The 18,057-nt window shown below is 46.1% G+C and overlaps 1 protein-coding gene across 1 annotated transcript in view; it reads right to left on the bottom strand.

The window, feature by feature from the left end:
• Positions 1-9,704: 9,704 nt before the first annotated feature.
• Positions 9,705-18,057, bottom strand: part of LOC116660215 — an 81,207-nt gene continuing 72,854 nt past the window's right edge. The window contains exon 9 of the mRNA XM_032469009.1: positions 9,705-11,601. Coding sequence (XP_032324900.1) covers positions 11,446-11,601 — 156 coding nt within the window. The 3' untranslated portion in view covers positions 9,705-11,445. The remainder of the gene's footprint in view (positions 11,602-18,057) is intronic.

The raw sequence follows: 18,057 nt of genomic DNA on the forward strand, positions 1-18,057 counted from the left end.
GTTCCACCACGAGACCCCCAGGACCAGGCACATCAGCACCACGTCCAGATCGTTCCTGGGACCAGCTGCTAAGACTTTCATGTGGCACTTGCTTCAATTGAAACAATTAGGTCTAAGCCAGATTCTGAGAAATATGGTGGGAAATACAGCAGGAGGACAAACGACGTGGGCGCCTCCAATTCTGGTTTGTTTCTTTTCTGTTTACATATTCTTAAACCACAAGAGAAGAACAGTGAAGGCAGGAATCAAAATAAGTAAACATAGCTCATTTGTCCCTTTTTTTCCACTAGGAATATTCAATGTTGGTAACAGTTGAATGTTCACTAATGGTGTCCTTTATTCACAGTAACAAACCCTGACAATACAAAGTCAGCAGAAAAATAGATACTCATTTTCAGAGAGCCACCGGGGAGTTTTAACCTCCAACATCTGGGAGACAAAGGGAAGCTAAGCAGCGCCAGTGAGAGTTTCCCACAGGGCCGTGCCGCACTTAGCACAGCGGGCGGGTGTGACCCCAGCAAAGCTGCTGAGTCAGTTGTCCACGCCAGCTTCCACGTCCAAACTGTGGCCAGCAAGTGTGACTGGAGACCGTTTCAGACACTACACAGTGGAGATACACAAAGTTTTACCTTTCTTCCCTAAAACAGCCTGGAAGAAATGAACACTTCAAGTATAACCTGATGAAATGCAGTGAGATGACATATAAAATTGCTGGACACCTGAAGGGGAAGCTGCCTGCCTTCTGTAACCCTCCTCAGTGACCCCACCTAGACCTCGACATTGGCCATCTCCAAAGAGGCCAGAATCCCATATCAAACCCAGTCCTTCCAGCCACAGGACACACAGGTGTCACAAGCTCTCTGAACCACAACTAAATCCTTCATCCCTCATCCCACTTTTCCCAACTTTGGAAAATTTCTCCATCATCTGCTCAGTCATTCAAGCTGGAGTTTACCAGATTACAGTGGAAGAATGGTCAAACATCTAGTGGGACCTAATTAGACTAGAATCTAATGCATCCTTTAAAGACTATACTTTTACAGAATGTCCAATTACACACATAGAAGGCTATTGCAGAGCAATGAAAATGTGTGTAGACTTCAATTTTTTCTTTGTATCCCAACTAATTTTTTAAAACTTTCCAATAGTTATCAAAATTAACATAATAATGATAAAATAGTTTTAGAAAGGATTTTGGGGACCTAACATGCAATCTCAAATATCTCAATTAGATGAAATAATTTTTGGAAGTACAGAGTTTTATCAGTAAGATTTTTTTTAAGATTATCACTAAGAGATGTTATATTTAAGTCTCTAAATCCATAATATCATGATCTATAAAGCTTCTAATTTACTAATATTCAATGTTAACATTCATTGTGCCATCTCAAAGGATACCCTTGGAGTTATCAGGACAAGGTATGTTTCCAAAAAGATCACTAAGATGTTAAAAACAGGAAAACTATATAATAAAGAAGATTAAAAAGAACAACTTGAAAAGACCCTGGATGACTGCTCTGTTAACTGCACAAAGTAAATGCATTTCAGTATCAAAATCAAAATGAAGTCTTTATGTGCTCGTTATAAAAGACTTCCTATATTTAAAATATTCCCAGAGAGTAATTATAGCTCAAGTAAAATCAATGTTATTGGTGAGAAATGAACATCAAATACTCACACCAAAATCTTGACATCATATTTCCTATGCAAAGTATCTCAATATACTTGTTTTGCTCTATAAAGTTTAATTTTTATCCATACAGTTCAAAGCAATGCACAAGCAGTAGACAAGGACTGTGTCTGTATGAACATCACTAACTCAGCATAAAACCTGTTATAGAGACATGCACGTGACTTTTCACGTGTGCAATATAACATGGCATCAAAACCCACCTCAGCCCCTTTTATTTTAAATTCAGAATTAACTGAAAGATAAAATTCACTTTGTGAATCAGAAGCAGTATGAATATTCCTGGGAAAGTTGCATTTGAAAAGACAGGGAAACCAAAGACAGTTCTTTGCTGGGCACATTTAGGTCAGATCATTCAGTACGATTATTTGCCTCAAATCCGGAAGGTTCTTAATGGTCACTTACTGATTCATAGCTTCAGTGTGATTTTTTAATCTTTACTGATTTTTGACATTTCCATAATGTTTTACTAAGGCTTAAAATTCTCATTTTCCTTCTACTTGAAAATCAAGATAAGGGGCTGACTGAATCTATGAGAAGAAATTTTAATCAAGTTCAAGTCACTTCCTGACGTGCTCTGCTCTGAGCCTGTCTTAAAGGAGGCCGTGTTCTCCATGGGAACATTTCATTTATTAGGAAAGCTGCAGGATGCAAATCATACTCGTTCTCAGCTTTCTTATCAGGTCTTAAGTCATTATTATCATTAAATACATATAAGTGAGAGATGGTACTTTTCCTCTGATATTTCATTATTAATCCTTTTGGCTCTGGATATAAGACTGAAATTAATGCGAGCTTTTAGAGCCTAATTTACTGGCAGCAAAATGTTTTTTAAAAATCTGCTCTTCAAAAACCATTTTAAATTCTACATCATACAGAACTTTTCCAAAGTCTTACTCGTATGGACTTCTCTACGAAAGCCATTTACCTTCCCACCATCCTCAGAACAGCAATACAGATGCTTGCACACTTGCACCTGCGCTGAGACAGAAACCAGTGGCAAGTGGTCAGCACTAAAGCCTAGTGTTCCTTCCTCCCCAGACAACAGTCCCAGCCACAAGAGGGATACAGCTGGCCCACAGGCCACTCTCAGTCTGCAGTTCATCTGCAAGATGGGTAACAAGAGAGTAAAAGTTGATTGTATTACTTGGCCAAAAAGTAACCATCAGGAGAGGACTCTCTGGGCCGCAATATATGAAGACTTTGATGAGAGTGCATGAAATATTGAGAAATTCAAAATAAATACATATATATATTAAATGAGACCACAGAATGACAGCTGTGAGTCCAGTAGATGATTAGGGGCTCATAGAGAAAGAAAGGACCCAGCACACACTGTAAACCCTATGAAATCATTAGAAAGTACACATACGTATAATATACATATAGATATACATCCATGTATATGCACCTACATATATATAAACACACACACATATACACACATACATATATATACACACATATACATATACATCCATACATACACACACACATCCACACATAAACACATATCTACATCTGCCTCCCATTCCTGCTGATATTTTGGCCTTTGGCCCCAGTTCCTGGTACAAGCTTGTAAAGCCCTCAGAATTTCCCTAGTGACAGAAGTGTCTGGCAAGAACTCCTAAATCCCCTGGATCTCCTGAGCAACAGGAGTGTCTTTTGTTCTAATGGGGTGACTCTGGGTGGACTCTGGGCAGCTGCCAAGTCATGATCAGACGCTTGGATCTTTCAGCTCTCCCCATTCCCCGTAGAAGGGAGAAGGGCTGGAAATGCTGTAATTCACCATGCCTGCACGATGCAGCCCCCCACCCCCCCAAAACTCCAGTATTCCACGAGCTTCCAGGGTGATGAACATATCCACACAGAGACCATGGCGCCTGAGCACAGTAACCCCCAGCCTTCACTGTTCTTTGCATCCTTTAAAACATCCTCTGTAAGAAGTCAGCAACAGCAAGTCAACTGTTTTCATGGCTTGTGAGTCACTCTAGCAAATGATCAAACCCAAGGAGAGGGTCATGGGAACCTCTGATTTGTAGCCAAGTCAGGCAGATGTTGTGGGTAGCCTGGAATCAGCTTCTGGGGTGAGACAGTTTTGGGGGATGGAGCCCTTAACCTGTGGGGTCCATGCTAACTCTGGTCAGTGAGTGTCGGAATAGCCTGGTATGGAAAGCTCACGCCTGGCCTCAGGAGGGCTATGTGCGCCTGCAGGGAAACAGCAGCAGAGAGTTCTTCCCTGCTCGCTGCTCCACTGTGGTCTTGCTTGCTTTCTTATTCCATGCTCCATAGAGTTAGTGTCTTAACTGCACAAGTAACTTTACTGCACCTCATAACTTAGTAACACAAAGCTGGACACCCCCACAACAGATGGGGAAGGGGTGTGCCTGAGTTTTCATTAAAGAAAGATGAGTGGATGAAAAAATAAGCAAAAGGCTCAACCTCACTTGCAACAGAAGCTATCAAATTGCAGAAAAAAATAGTTTTAAGAAAAGATATTCAGCAGTGCAGAAGGTGTGGTGAAGCGGGCGCCCTCCTTCACTGCTGGTAACAATACAGAAAGCCACAACACCCAGGAGAGCCAGTCTGACAGTGCGGATCGAACACCTCCATACTCCGCTCCTCGCTTAACCGAGACATACCACTTTTGGCAATAAATCCTAAAACCCTGTGGTCGTAAGCAAAGATTAAACTGTGATGGTGTTCACTCTTTTAATTACAACAGCTAAAAACTGAAAACAATGGACATGCATGATATTAAGTGAGGTAGATTCAGATATATAATGGAATGCCATCAGCTAAAAAGTGTCTTTAAAACCATTTAGTGAGACAGAAAAATATTTGACTAAGAAGTGTGGTTTCATCCTCTAGGTTTTCGCAACTTCCAGCACTTCCCCCATGGTAAGCCCTGATACCCTGTCTTCACAAACTGTTCCACGTCTGTCTGCTCGTTCAGTGAAAGCTGCAGGAGGAGGGGGAGACCAGACCTCCCTGTGCCTGGGACGTGACATCTGCTCGCTGCCTGATACTGACCTCCATCCTGATACAGATCAGCTAGAAGGTAAAGAAGAAAATCACGGAAAATATACATCAAAATGGCAGCGATCATATCACATAATTCAGGTGGTTTTCATTTTCTTCTGTGCTTGACTGAATGTTCTACTGTCAGGAGACATTATTTCCTGTAACATAAAAAGCCCACTGTGCAAGACAGGAGGCCAGCTTCCGTCTTTTCCACATGACTGTCCAGTCTTTCCATCCCTGCTTACTGAAGAGGCTGTCCTTCCGCCGCGGTGTATTCTTGGCTCCTCCATCATACGTTAATTGGCTGGGTATCTGTGGGCTTACTTCTGGGCTCTCTTGTTCTATGTGTTTGTTTTTATACCAATTACAGTATTTCTGATTACGACAGCTTTGTAATATAGACAATGATATACATCAGGAATTGTGACATCGCCAAGCTCTGTTCTTTTTTAAGATTGCTTTGGCTACTAGAGATCTTCTGTGGTTCCAGTAAATTTTAGGTTTCTGTTTTTTTTTTTTTTTCCTGTGGAAAATGCCACTGGAATTTTGATAGGGATTGCACTTAATTTGTGGATAGCTTTTGGTAATATGGCTATTTTAACAATATTAATTCTTCCCATCTGTGAGCTTAGACTGTATTTCCATTTATTTGTGTCTTTCTAACTTCTCTCATCAGTGTCTTATACTATTCAGTGTACAGGGTGTTCATCTCCTTGGCTAAATTTATTCCTAAGCATTTTGATCCTATTGTACATGGGACCATTTCCCTAATTTACAGTGGTGTCAAGACAGTAGGTAGCCCTTACACCTACTACCACCATAGTCAAATGAGCCTGAGAAGCTCATTAAATTTCCCAAGTCAAAGCCATATCCTTTCTGACACTGGCCTATCAAGATGCTTCCTGATCTTCAGGGAGGTCCTCAGCACATCCCTGCAGCTTCTGTAGTGAGATCCCATGAGCCTTCTTGGAACACATGTTGAATTCCTGACACTGAAACATGTTTTATATCTTATCCACACGGTCTGTTTTCATCTCTGATCGCCTTCCATGTATCCAGTAGCTCTGAATTCATTTAGGATGCAGTTACACTCCTCTGTGGATCTCACCAGGGCTTCTTGGGGCAGCTCCTAAGCACATCTGCATAGTCCTTTGAAGCCCAAAGAACAAACAGGCACTTCGGTCAGTCAGGGCCTGAGAGCCTGTAGGTAAATTCACTCCTCCATTGTGATGGTTCATTCTGTGTCCACTGGGAAGGTATTTTTGGATGAGGTTAACATTTGAATTTGTGAACTCTGAATAAAATAGACTGCTCTCCATAACATGAGTGGGCCTCACCCAGTCAGGTTAAGAACAGTACAGAACAGGAGGACAGGCCTCCATGAGCAAGGCGGGGCTCCCCAGCAGACGCCTTTGGCCCTCATCTGCGTGATGGGCTCCCCTGGCTCCAGCCCGCTCTGCTGGCCCACCCAGCAGAAGGGAACTTTTCCATTTTCCTAAGCATACAAACCAGTCCTCATAATAAGTCTCTGTCTGTATACATACATACACACACCTCCTATTGGTCCTGTGTCTCTGGAGAACCCAGATAATACACCCAGGTATTGTCCAGGCTGGACAGCCACATGGGTAAGCTATCAAGTAATACACTTGTGAAAGGAAAAGGGGTTTGTTGTGGACTTGGAAGAAGTGACCTTGAGCCAACACTAAATAATTCAGCTTTTGGTCCAATTTTGAGTGGATGACCTAAAACTTGGGTTTCTGGTCACCCACTCTCATTCATTAATACATTAAGAAGGCATTCAAGAAACCCACATCTCAAATATTCAGAAAGTCTACCAGCCATTGGTGCAGCCCTCCTCATCTACCTAAATGACCTTTTAAAAATCTCTCTGGCTTCACCAGTTAAGGGTCACCGTGACAATCAAGTAACAAACGTCCCGTGCTTCAGGTCCCTCCCTTCTCCAGGTGCTTCCAATCACTGTGACCTTTACATAATGTCAGAGGATTCTGTGCCTTGGATGAATCTAGTGACTTGCCAACAAAAGGTACAGGAGTCAGAGATCCTGCAAGTCAACATTTAAATGCTCATTTGAACACGAAGCCTCTGACAGCCCCAAATGGTGCCGCATGGACAGGCACAGCTGCGAGAGGGCAAAAGAAAGAGCAAGAAACCAGAAAGAAAACATCTAGAAAATAATTTTTAAAAACTGCATTTCCTTACATGGAAAAACTCTCATCAGAAAAAAAAAAAAATCCCCCCTTCAAACTGGAAGTTAGATGCACTTGTGTGGATCTGATCCCTTCCGCTCAGGTGCTGGAATCACCGCTTGTGCCAGCGAGCGGCAGGAGCCCGCACACAGCGGGGGTGAGAGGCGCGGGTGGGGGGCCTGCCCTGCTCAGGGTGGTCCCGCAGCTGCAGCCCAGGCCGCTCCTTGCCTGCGCGACTGCCAGCTTCAGAGCTGGCCCTCAGTTTCCTCACCAGGACTGCCACTGCTCTTTACTCACCTCGCCATTTTCCATCTCAGGCACCAACAGATACAAGTCCTTCACTTTTCCAGAACATTCTATGATGTCAAGCTGCCAAAGGAGTGGTTCTTCACCCAAGGGTCACATTGGAAAACACCTCCTGCGTTCAACCTTTATGATGCAGCCATTTCACACTGAGGTCACTGCTGCACATGGTACTTACTTGGTACGTACAAAAAATCTATCATCTTTTCTCTTAGGACACGTGGGCTTGTCACGTCTATGGCCAAGTGCTCACCATCCAAAGTTAACCCAGAAGTTGTCACAGGTTTTCTCAATACTTTCTGGTAACATCTAAGGTTTAATTTCATAATCAACTGGGATTTACTTTGGTGTATGGTGAGAAAAAGGAATCTGACTTTTTAAAGTGAATGACCAACTCTTCTAGACACTAAACAAACCACTCTTTACCACTCTTTGGAAATGCTGTCTTCAGCACACACGCACGCGTGCACACGCGCACACACACCAGGACTGCTTCCACTACCACTAATGTGTTTAAATGATCAATTTGTCTGTTCCTGTAACAGTATCATCCTATTTTAAGTATTTTGGCTTTACAGCACATTTTGCCATCATTACTGTCTTTTAAAATAGAATAAATCATTCTTGTGCCCCATTTAATTGTTTAGAATTAATCTGTCCATTGTCCCCTTCCACATGCACACACACAAATATCACTGTGACTGATGTGGGAAAGACTGAAAGCTATGAATTGCCTACAACCTAAACTTATAAATGTGTAATATTCTCAAGGTAGTTTAGTAATTTTCTTCTGAGGTCTGATTTTCATCCATTTTTGTTAATTATGGAATATCTGAAAATAACATTTTGTTTGTTAGGTTCAAAGTTGTCTGTATATGACTGTATAAAGAAAAATCAATTATGTTATGTTATTAATAATGTTAATTATGTTATTAAAATTCTTCATATTCTGTATTTGCCTGCCTAATATGACAAATTTTGGAAAAATACATATTAGCATCACTCACTGTGGATGTGGCTTGTTAAATTTTCATTCTACTCACAAGAATGGGGGATTGATATGTTTTTGTGCTTAATAAAGGCTTAAATGCTTTAAAAGATCCTGTTAGAATTTCTACTGGATGGTATCATGTACCAACATAAAACACCCTCCCTTTTTTACCCCCAGGCAGTGCATTCACACAAAAGGTGAGTTCAGAGACTGGCAATCCTCACCTCACTGTGTTAGTGCCACCTGCTGGAACTCAGCCTTCTCCATTATCTTCAGCCTGTATTAGGAACTGTCTTCTAAATAGAACACAACTCTTTTTACATTTTAATCTAAGCTCTGAGAATTTACTTCTGTTAATAAGAATTAACCCCTTATAATATGCTAGAATAACTAACTGATAAACGACAAAATTTTTAAGTGTTTTTTACTATGACACTGAGTATGTTTAGCCAAATTGCTACCATATTTTATTTTTCCTGTCTATGAGACACTTTTATTGTACTTTTAGCCTTCCCTAGTTTTTCTATGCCTGAATTCAATTTTCTTTCCCCCCCCTTTTTTTTTCATTTTTATTGCTACTGATTATGTAGCACTTCACAATTCATGAAGTCCTTTGTATATTTAATGTCAAGCCACTAAACTCATCACCTTTGGTCCCTCTTATGCAGGTGAATAGGAAAGCCTTTAATGTCTCTTCCTTATCCCTGTCTAATCAAAAATAAGTACAAAACATTCTCAGTTTGGGGTAGCAGCAGTAAGTCGCCCTAAGGTAAGGTCACGTTGGAATTTAATAAATCTACATAGTATCTACTATGAGCCAGGACAAGAGGATGAATAACTTCATAATTAATTAGTAAGAAGTTAGTTCCACTTATCTTGCCAACACCTCTGCATCCTGCAAAAGACAAAGCTCTTACCATTTCTTTTGGAATCTGCATCTGCCTTGGCTCTGCATTCTAGAAGAACTGAAGAAAAACATACAGACTGACCAAAGCCATCTTCAACACACAGGGAAACAAAGCTTTACTCTAAAGAAAAAATTGTTGGTTCTTCAAATCTACAAAATATATAGTGGGTGAATATATTACTCTTGTCTTTCAAACTTTCACTAATGTGGTTATATTATCTTCTGTGTGTGTGTGTGTGTGTGTGTGTGTGTGTGTTTAAATTTTTTCTAGATGTCGATTTTTACTTGCTCATTCACAGTACATCCTGAATTTATTACCTAGAGGAAAACAAATCTCACCAAACTGCTTTTATCTTCCTGGCACTGTTTCTAATTTTGTTGTCTAATTTTTCCAACTCAATCTAAATTATAAGATACAGTATAATTTGAGAGCTAGACTAGATAATAAGCATCTGAACCACAGTCTGAACCACAAGCATTATACAATATTACACAAGCTATAAGTGGGTTTTTTTCATGTATTATGGAGTTGCTTTCATAACATAGTTCTAAGATTGACTTATAAGAGAAAGACACTTATTGACAAAAGTATTTTGTTTTAGACACAGAATTTAAACACAGACACTCCAAACAGAGGGAAAGAGTTCTGTTAACTGGATTTAAAGATCATTTTTAATACCCCCTTTAAGTTTTCAGAATTTTATTCTTTTGAATCTTGACTAGCAGCTGCAATGTGAATAATAAAGTGACACCTACTGGCTCACTCCTTAATTGAAACTCACAAACAATAAATTAAATAACCAAGAGGGGGGAAAAAGTAGGCAGCAGAACGGAAAAACAGAAGCCCGGAAGATCAAAATTGGACCAGAAGAACCTGAATAACCCTAAGCAGGCTTGATGCTGGCATGAGTCCCCAGCTGCAGTGTCTCAGCTCTGGCAGCCCAGTGATGCCAGCCACTACCCAGACCCAGATGCACTGGGGAAGGGATGAGGCTCCATCAAATCACATCAAAAGCTGAGATTTTTTTTTTTAAGTGCTCATTTACAATGTAATAGAGATAATTCCGGATTTAGGATCCGGTGGCATTTTAAGCACAAAATTGGATAACAGTGGAAGGAAAATGGAAAATGGAATTTAAATGAAGAAATGATGCATTAAACATTTTTAAACAGAAATAAAGAAGTTTTTGTATTTTTTCAAAATCTCCTGAGAACACAAGGGTTCACTTTTCAGCCCTATACAATCTGAAATTTCCATGGAACCACAGTAGATTGTAAATGTGCGTGTAACCAAGGGATGGGGGTAGGCCTATGACTAAAATTTCTCTGTTTTATAATGAAAGGCAATTTTTATTAACCATGACACATTCATGCTTGAAGTATTAGCCTAAGAGAATTGGGGCTATTGGACAAATTTGAGAACTGTGCCCCAAAAACCTACCCACTCCAGTATATATGGATCACTTGTTGTTTATAAAGAAAACTAAACGCTATCTGAAAGACATGTCAAATGTCCAAAAATGACCCAAATAGAAATCTGTTTTGAACTAATTAAAATACAACTTGTACTTGAAGTAAAGCCATTTTCTTATCTCATCAAAATAAAAGATAAAGGCGATTCCTCCAATTATATTGTTTTTACATATAAATGAAACTTACCACTTTTTGCAGAAAAGCATGCAAAGAACTGTCAATTTAATATACATATTTCATTCACACCAATACTATGTAAATGGAACAGATATATTGACAGATGTATAAAAAGTGAAATAGTCTGCTAACAAACGCTTTTTCATTTTCATCTCATTTACATCATTCCAAATAATGCCTGTATTAGTAATTAATGTCCCTGGGGCTTACTGCATTTCAGATCTTTCAATTTTCATTGATGTTATTTAATTAAGGTCCTCCTTTTCATATAACGGTAATCAAGAATCTTTATTTCACTGCATGTACTATGGAAACTTGAAATGTGAAAACGTGTCCTATGAAATAAACATGGCAAGCTTTCAACATCAGCCTTTCAAGTGACACTTATGAAATAACTGACGTCTCTGTATTCAATGAGCCCAACTGAAAGCATCTGGTAATAAACATTTGCTGTCCCAGAAAACATCCCTGCGATTTGATTTTCAGATACCCCTGCAGTCAAAGTTGTGGATATTTATTTCCAAAACAGGAAATATGAGAAAAGAATGCTTGTCTTATTTTAAGGTGGAAAGATAGATGAAATATAGAAACTGCCTGGAAAATGTCTCAGTAAAACACTGGCCATCTGGTCGCAGGCCCAGATGCCTGGCTTCTGTGCATCAGAAATCTCTCAGCTGCTCCAAATGTACTCAACAGTTCCCTCGGGTGGGTGGAAGTCATCTTCTTGGCAAAAGACCAGAAGGCTCACAGTCCCTTCCATCTTGGTGCTTCTCAACAGGGAAACAACTTCCTCCTGGGACTTGCCTGCTAGATCGACTCCATTTACCTAAAACACAGAAAAAGCTGTCAGTGCAGTACTGTGTAAATAGACGACCGAAGACAAGACACATTTCAGCATGGATCACATCTGCTGTGGATCAGAACTCACTTCGTGGTAAATTCGGCCCTCATCTGCTCACCACCAGGCTGTGGGGCCTAATGAAGAAAGCAGACCGGGTGTGTAGACACAAAGGGGCGGCAGTAAGTCTTAGTGCTTGTCCGCGAACCCAAAAGCCACCAGCACTCACACGTGGCCGGTGATACCGACGTACCTCAAATCCAAGTTCATGCAAACCTGCAAGCCCAGATACCATGATGGCCTGATAGTGGTCTTTATCACTTTATCACTGCTCCTAAGATCTGTGTAATCATCCATCAACCTGCACTTAGTGGTGTGATTAAGGTTAAACATTTTCAAAACTGTATTCCAGAAAGCAAGCTATTCGTAGGCTATCTTTAGTTGAGAAAACTAATTTTCTCCATGGTCATTAATTACTGTGATATACTGAATGGTGTATATATATATACACATACACATATGTATGTGCATATATATGTTCCATTCAATACATATATTCACATTATAAAATATATATTATACATAAAATATATATGTGTGTGTATATATATATATTTATACACTCAACTTTTTATTCCATAAAAGCAACATGTAAGAATTTGGGGGATAGAGTATGTAGTTGTACAAAAAGCCGTCTTTTCCCAGAACACATTAGGCGATGTCTTTCCTATTTCTCTGTAACTCCTATTCCGGCCAAACAAGCCACTAAGTCTCTAAAGCTCTGTAATGAATGGTGACTGTTTTCCACTTTTACGGTTTTTATGCCCACAGCATAAGAAGTGCTAGGAAGAAACTGATTTCTCTTCGGCCCTAGACCTAAATGTCAGTATTCATTCGGTTGGCTTAGCCTTTCCAAAGAACAAAACCATTCCTTTGTCACATGAAAGAAACACTAGCAAACCAAACTGTCAAAAGAGAGACAATTCCCTAAAATGGAAAAAGAAGCTACTTTGTAACAGTGGGAGTTTTTCCAAAACGTAAAGGAGTAAGACTAGTTGGGGGGTGGTGGGAGACATTGGCACCAGCCCGATGCAGCCCAGCCCTGCCGTGAGCCTCTGGGGGGGAACCAGCAACCAAGGTGCTCACCACGCACCCCAGCGCCGCCCCCTTCACACATGCTGTTCCCTCGCCTGCTCATTCCTTCAACCAAAGCCACTGAGCTCAGCTGGGAGCAGTGTAACTGCAGGTGGACCTGCCCCAGGGCAGGGGGAGGGCCTGTGGGGGTGGGGGCAGCTGGGGTCAGTCTGGGGACAAAGGAGTCTAACTCGGGGTTCAAGCAGGGAGAGGGGCAGAGCCTGGGGACATGGGGACACAGACATTTGAGGAGTGACGGACCATCCCTGCAGCCATAAGGACAAAGCCTGTCACTGCAATGGGGACAGGGAAGGCACGGATCCCAAGGCCAGGTCCCCCAGGCTTTGGCTGTGTTGGAGGCACAGACACTGGCAGCAAACGCTGAGGGCTTCACCGGTTTCCTCTGCCGGAAGAGCACATGCCAGGGCTTGAGAGGAGCTCAGACCTCACCTGCCTGCACACCTGGCTGCCTTGGAGAGAGTGGGGAGGGGCAAGGCGGCCAGGTTCGGGGAGGATTTGGGAGGGGCAGTGCCCGGCTTGCTGACGGACAGAGCGTCCTGCTAACTACACTGGCACCCGTCATCTGCCTCTACAAGGACTGGATCACGTTGCCACCTGCCATCTAACTCTGCTTGGATTCAACTGTGAGCCACTGCAGCCTCTGACCTCCAACACACCCTTAAAGTTCAGGATGGAGGTCAGGAATGAGGTGCTCTGTGCTCTAGGAAAACTGGTGGAACAGGCCTTCAAATAGATGTTTTCATGACATTTTATGAGCCCAAATTCTTGTGTCTCCTATCTAGAAAAACACTAATTTAAACAACGGTGACAACCGCTCCCCCTTACCAGCAGCTAGCCTCTGCCTAGGTGTGTGCTTGACTGCGCACACAACCCCCTCTTCACTGAAACCACATGTAACACTGAGGTCTCCCCTGCCTCCTCAGAACAGCTTCTCACAGCTCTCTGGGATGCTGTCTCCTGGGCTATACTCCTCATTTTGACCCCAATAAAAGTTAGCCCACAACTCTCATGTTGTGTGATTTTATTTCAGTCGACAGTCCCTAAACAGACTCAGTGGTGGGGCTCCCCAGGCTTATGGCGCCCAGCCCAGGAGACCCCAGAGGAAGTTGGGGGCAGGGGACTGGGTGCCCCCTGGAAGGTGTCCCCTGATTCAGGCAGGTGTCTCCTGAACATGGAGGTGGAGGGTCAGCAACGTGGGCAGGGGGTGAGTTTGGCGGAAGAGGGAGCAGAGGACCTGCAGACCCCTTTGAGGTCTGCTGCCCTCACTCTCCGAGGCCCTTCCCTCTCCACTGACCCCCTGCCCTACCCGCCGGATACCAGAGTCCTGGCTTCCAGCCCCATTACCTCTCACAACCACAGCACCCTGGTCTGCCCCCCGAAATGCCTCTAGCCCACCCACCCAACAAATGGTCCCTGGGATCCTTCATGGAGACCACTGGGACAAGGACAAGTGAGTTAGTAACACACATTCCAAACCTTGTAAGCTGGGGCTGGGGGACGCTGGGCAGAGGGCTGCAGGGCAGGTCCTCGCAGAGGGGTCACCTGCATGTGGCGTGACAGGACCCGGGAGTGCGATGGCAAAGGTTATGTGTCAGGAGAGGCTTAGCTGCAGGCCACACACGGACGGCACCTCCTCTCCTGGGAACCCCCCTCTACTGGCCACACTGCTGTCACATTCGACCTAGTTCCCTGCAATCAGGCAACAATCCAGCCCCTGCTTGGGGGACACTCAGCTCCGAGTCCTTAGGGAGGCCACTGCCTGCATGAGGCTGACGTCATCCTGGGCATTAGCAGCTGTGAAGGGAGCAGGTGGGGGCAGCGGTGATGCTTTCTCACAGGTGCCCCTTCCCCACCCGCACTAAGGCACTTCCCAGACACGAGCACTGGTCCCCGCCCATCAAGGCAGAGGGTGCCGTCCTCCCCGCCCTCCACTCTCACTCGTTTCCACGTTTGTATGGCCGACCTCAGCAAGGACCGCTCCTGGCCCGGCACCACGGTGGCACAGAAGTGACCTTGTGCTTGTACTTGTTGACCACTTCCCAGGCTTGGGGTGGCTGCCCTGCATTTCCATCCTGCCTGCAGCTGGCTGCAGGATGCCACTGTTCCCCCTGTGGGTTGTGGTCCCCACAAATGGGGGTCCCCTTGGGCTGTTGTCCCCCATGGGCTCTGGTCCTCTAGGGGCTGTGGCTCCCCGTGCCCTCTGAGGGTCTGGGTCTGCACTGCTGTCTCCCGTGGTCCCGCAGCCTGCAGTCCCGGCCCCTCAAGGGCAGGCCCTCCCAGGACAAGCTGCTTAGAGACCTCCAGGGGACCAGGGCTTTGCCAACTCATGGCACAGGTGCCCCTGGCATCCAACCATGACAAGCGAGTCCTTGGCCATCCGGAGACCCTGGCGCCCAGGGCAGCCACAGGGCACAGGCTGCTGAGGCCATGGTGGTGTCTGTATCCCCTCACTTAGTGGGCCTGCTCTGGAGACTGGTCCTGACCGGGGATCCTGCCCTCCAGGAGCCAGCAGCCGGGCCAAGTCACCAACCAGCAGACCAGAGCCCAGCAGGCCAGCCCAGCTGCCACCATCCTCCTCGTCTGCAGATCAGGAGACTGCAGCTGGTCAGCCCTGGGGTCAAATTCCAGCTCAACTTCTCACGGTTCAGGCTTGGACACTGTCTTACCTGCCTCCTCTGTGTGGAGGGAGGGACCCAGAACCTACCTTTTCTCTCAGTTAAACGCTGCTGGGAGGGTCAGGAGGGGACAGCACCCCAAGGCCTGGGGGGAGGGGAATCGGGCTGGCTAGGGCCTGCAGCCTCACAGGTTCCCAGACAGCACTGGCAGGTCTACAGGGCACCAGGCTGACCGCTGCCGCCCATGTCCTGGCAGGACACCAGCCTAGGCTGGTGGCTGCCCTGCCAGGCTCCTGCTCTGGGCACTAATTAGCTTATCAGTCTCCCAGAGGACTGGAGGGCAAGGGGGAGCTGCTCACTCTGCTGAGGGGTTCAGCCAGGATCTACCCCTGTAGCCTCAAGCCAAGGAGGGGAGCAGGAGGCCTCCACCCCTGGTCCAGAGAACCAGCTGCTCGGGCTGGAGGCCCAGGAGGTGGGCAGCTGCTGGGATCACTCAGAACCTGCAGGACGGCAACACAGTCCCCCCGGCCTAGGTCTCTCCCCCATCCAGTGTCCCCTGGCTTCACAGGCCCTGGGGACCGGAATCAGGGGAGCATGCATGGACTCCTGACCTCCAGCACAGGGACAGGAAGCTTCTCCTTGCCCCCTCCCCCTCATCTCAATATTAACACCTTTCTGTGCATTTTATCATTTAATCTTGGAAATAATCCACAGCTCAGCTGTGTAGATATAGAAACTTAGGCTCAGAGAGGTGGTAGGATTTGCCGGACACCACACAGCAAGACAGCAGGATGGCCAGGATTCCAGTTTTTACCTGTCTGACCACCTCACATCCCCTCCACCGCACTAAAGCCTACACCTGAGCTGTGCAATCAGGACTGGGAAACACAGACCTAAAAGGGACCCTCAAGGATGGTCTAACACCCAGACCAGGTGGAGGGGGGCCTCCCTAAGGCCCATTCCACACTAGGGCAGAGCCCCATCAACGGAGGTTTCCCAGGCCATTTGCAGAGCCTTCCAGGCTGCACTGAGCATCAGCCAAGGACTGGCCCCAAGCAGGACATGTGGGCTGTGGTCTCTGACCGGAGGATCCTCACTTGTATCTTAGGCACACCCTGACCTGGCAAAGGTCAGGGGTCCCTCAGCCCTCTTTCTTTCAGTTAGGCCTCTAGGACACATCCTCTTATACCCACAACACCTGCAAGTTCTTCCCCATGTCTGACTGAAATCCTTCCTGCTGCAGGGGACACCTGTTACCATCTCTTGAACACAAGCAGGTCCTTCCTTCCTCGAGCACACAGTGACTGCTCCCACATGTGGGAGACCATTTGCTCCCTCTTGTCTGAACTTCAGAAACTTGCAATACCTGGGTCATGGATGGAGGCCCCCACTCCTGGATTCAGACCTGAGGAATCTAGGTCAGTGACATCTGCTCCTCCCCAATCCCCAGGTCCAGGGTGACAAGGAGCTGGGGCAGGGGCCCCTCCCAGCACCAGGAGCTGGGAGCCCCTCCCTGCCTGAGTTGAGGGGAGGTTGTAGGGGACCCCAGGCCCCTCAAATCAGAGCTCCCAAAGAAGAGGCTGTGCCTCCCCCATCAGACCAGGGTTTCCAGGGAGGCCCAGCCACTGCCCACTCCTCTCTGCAGGCCACCAGTTCCTCACCACAGGCTCCTCCTCCCACCCTGTTCTGGCCAAAGCCCCCATGTCACCAAACCCCCTATGTCACCAAACCCCAGGGACAACCAACTGTCCCTTTTGCTCCACTTCTGAGCTCCTCTTCTGCCCTCAGTCAGCACCCCAGGGCCTGACCCTCAGCTGAGACCCGAGTTTCCTCTGCCGCTCCCCAGCCCTCGGACCCCCAGGTCAGTCAAGAATATAGCCAGCAACCTCCTTCCACCCTAACGCCACCCCCATCCACACAGTGTACTCCCTGGACAGCTGGCCTCCTGGTCCCACATACCCCCCAATGCCAAGGTGTCCTTGAGAGCGTGTTAGGCCAGTCACTGCCATGATAAGTTGCCCCTCCGGTGGCTGGCTGAGGCCTGCACACCCGCCGGATGCATACCACCCGTGGGTCCTCCAACCTCTGCCCAGTTCTCCCACCACGTGATGGCCTTATGTTCCTGCTGGCGTCCTCCTCTGGGAGGGCAGGACCAGGATCTGGCTTGCTCACCCCGCTGCCTGCACCCCAGTAGGGGCAGAGTGCCCAGCCAAGACTTGCTATGGGGGGACAAGTGAAGCCCCGTGGCCGGGCAGCATGGCCCCTCTCTGCCCCTCCAACCTGGCGGCAACCTCCAGGACCCCTCCCGCCTCCCTCCCTCTCATACCCACACACCCATCAGCAATCAGCCTTCATGTCAAAATGCACCAAGACTCTCACTGCTGTTTTCCATTCCATGGCCACCACCCTGGTGGGACCCACTGCCAGCCTCCCCCCGGCCTGCCTCTGCCTGTCCCCAGCATACTGCCATCACTGGAAATATGCCAGGACACATGCTCTGCTCAAAAACCTTCCTGCTGCTCCCTCCTCAGAGCAAAGGTCATGCTGCCCTCAGGGACCCCACAGGCCCCAGGGACTGGCCCACCTTTCCTGACCCTCCCCACTCCCCACCTCGAGTACACTCATCCAGCCACACTCAGACGGGGAACCCCAGCTCCCTGCAACCCCGCCCTCG

The sequence above is a fragment of the Camelus ferus genome, chromosome 3, assembly GCF_009834535.1.
Source record: "Camelus ferus isolate YT-003-E chromosome 3, BCGSAC_Cfer_1.0, whole genome shotgun sequence".
Lineage (NCBI taxonomy): Eukaryota > Metazoa > Chordata > Mammalia > Artiodactyla > Camelidae > Camelus > Camelus ferus.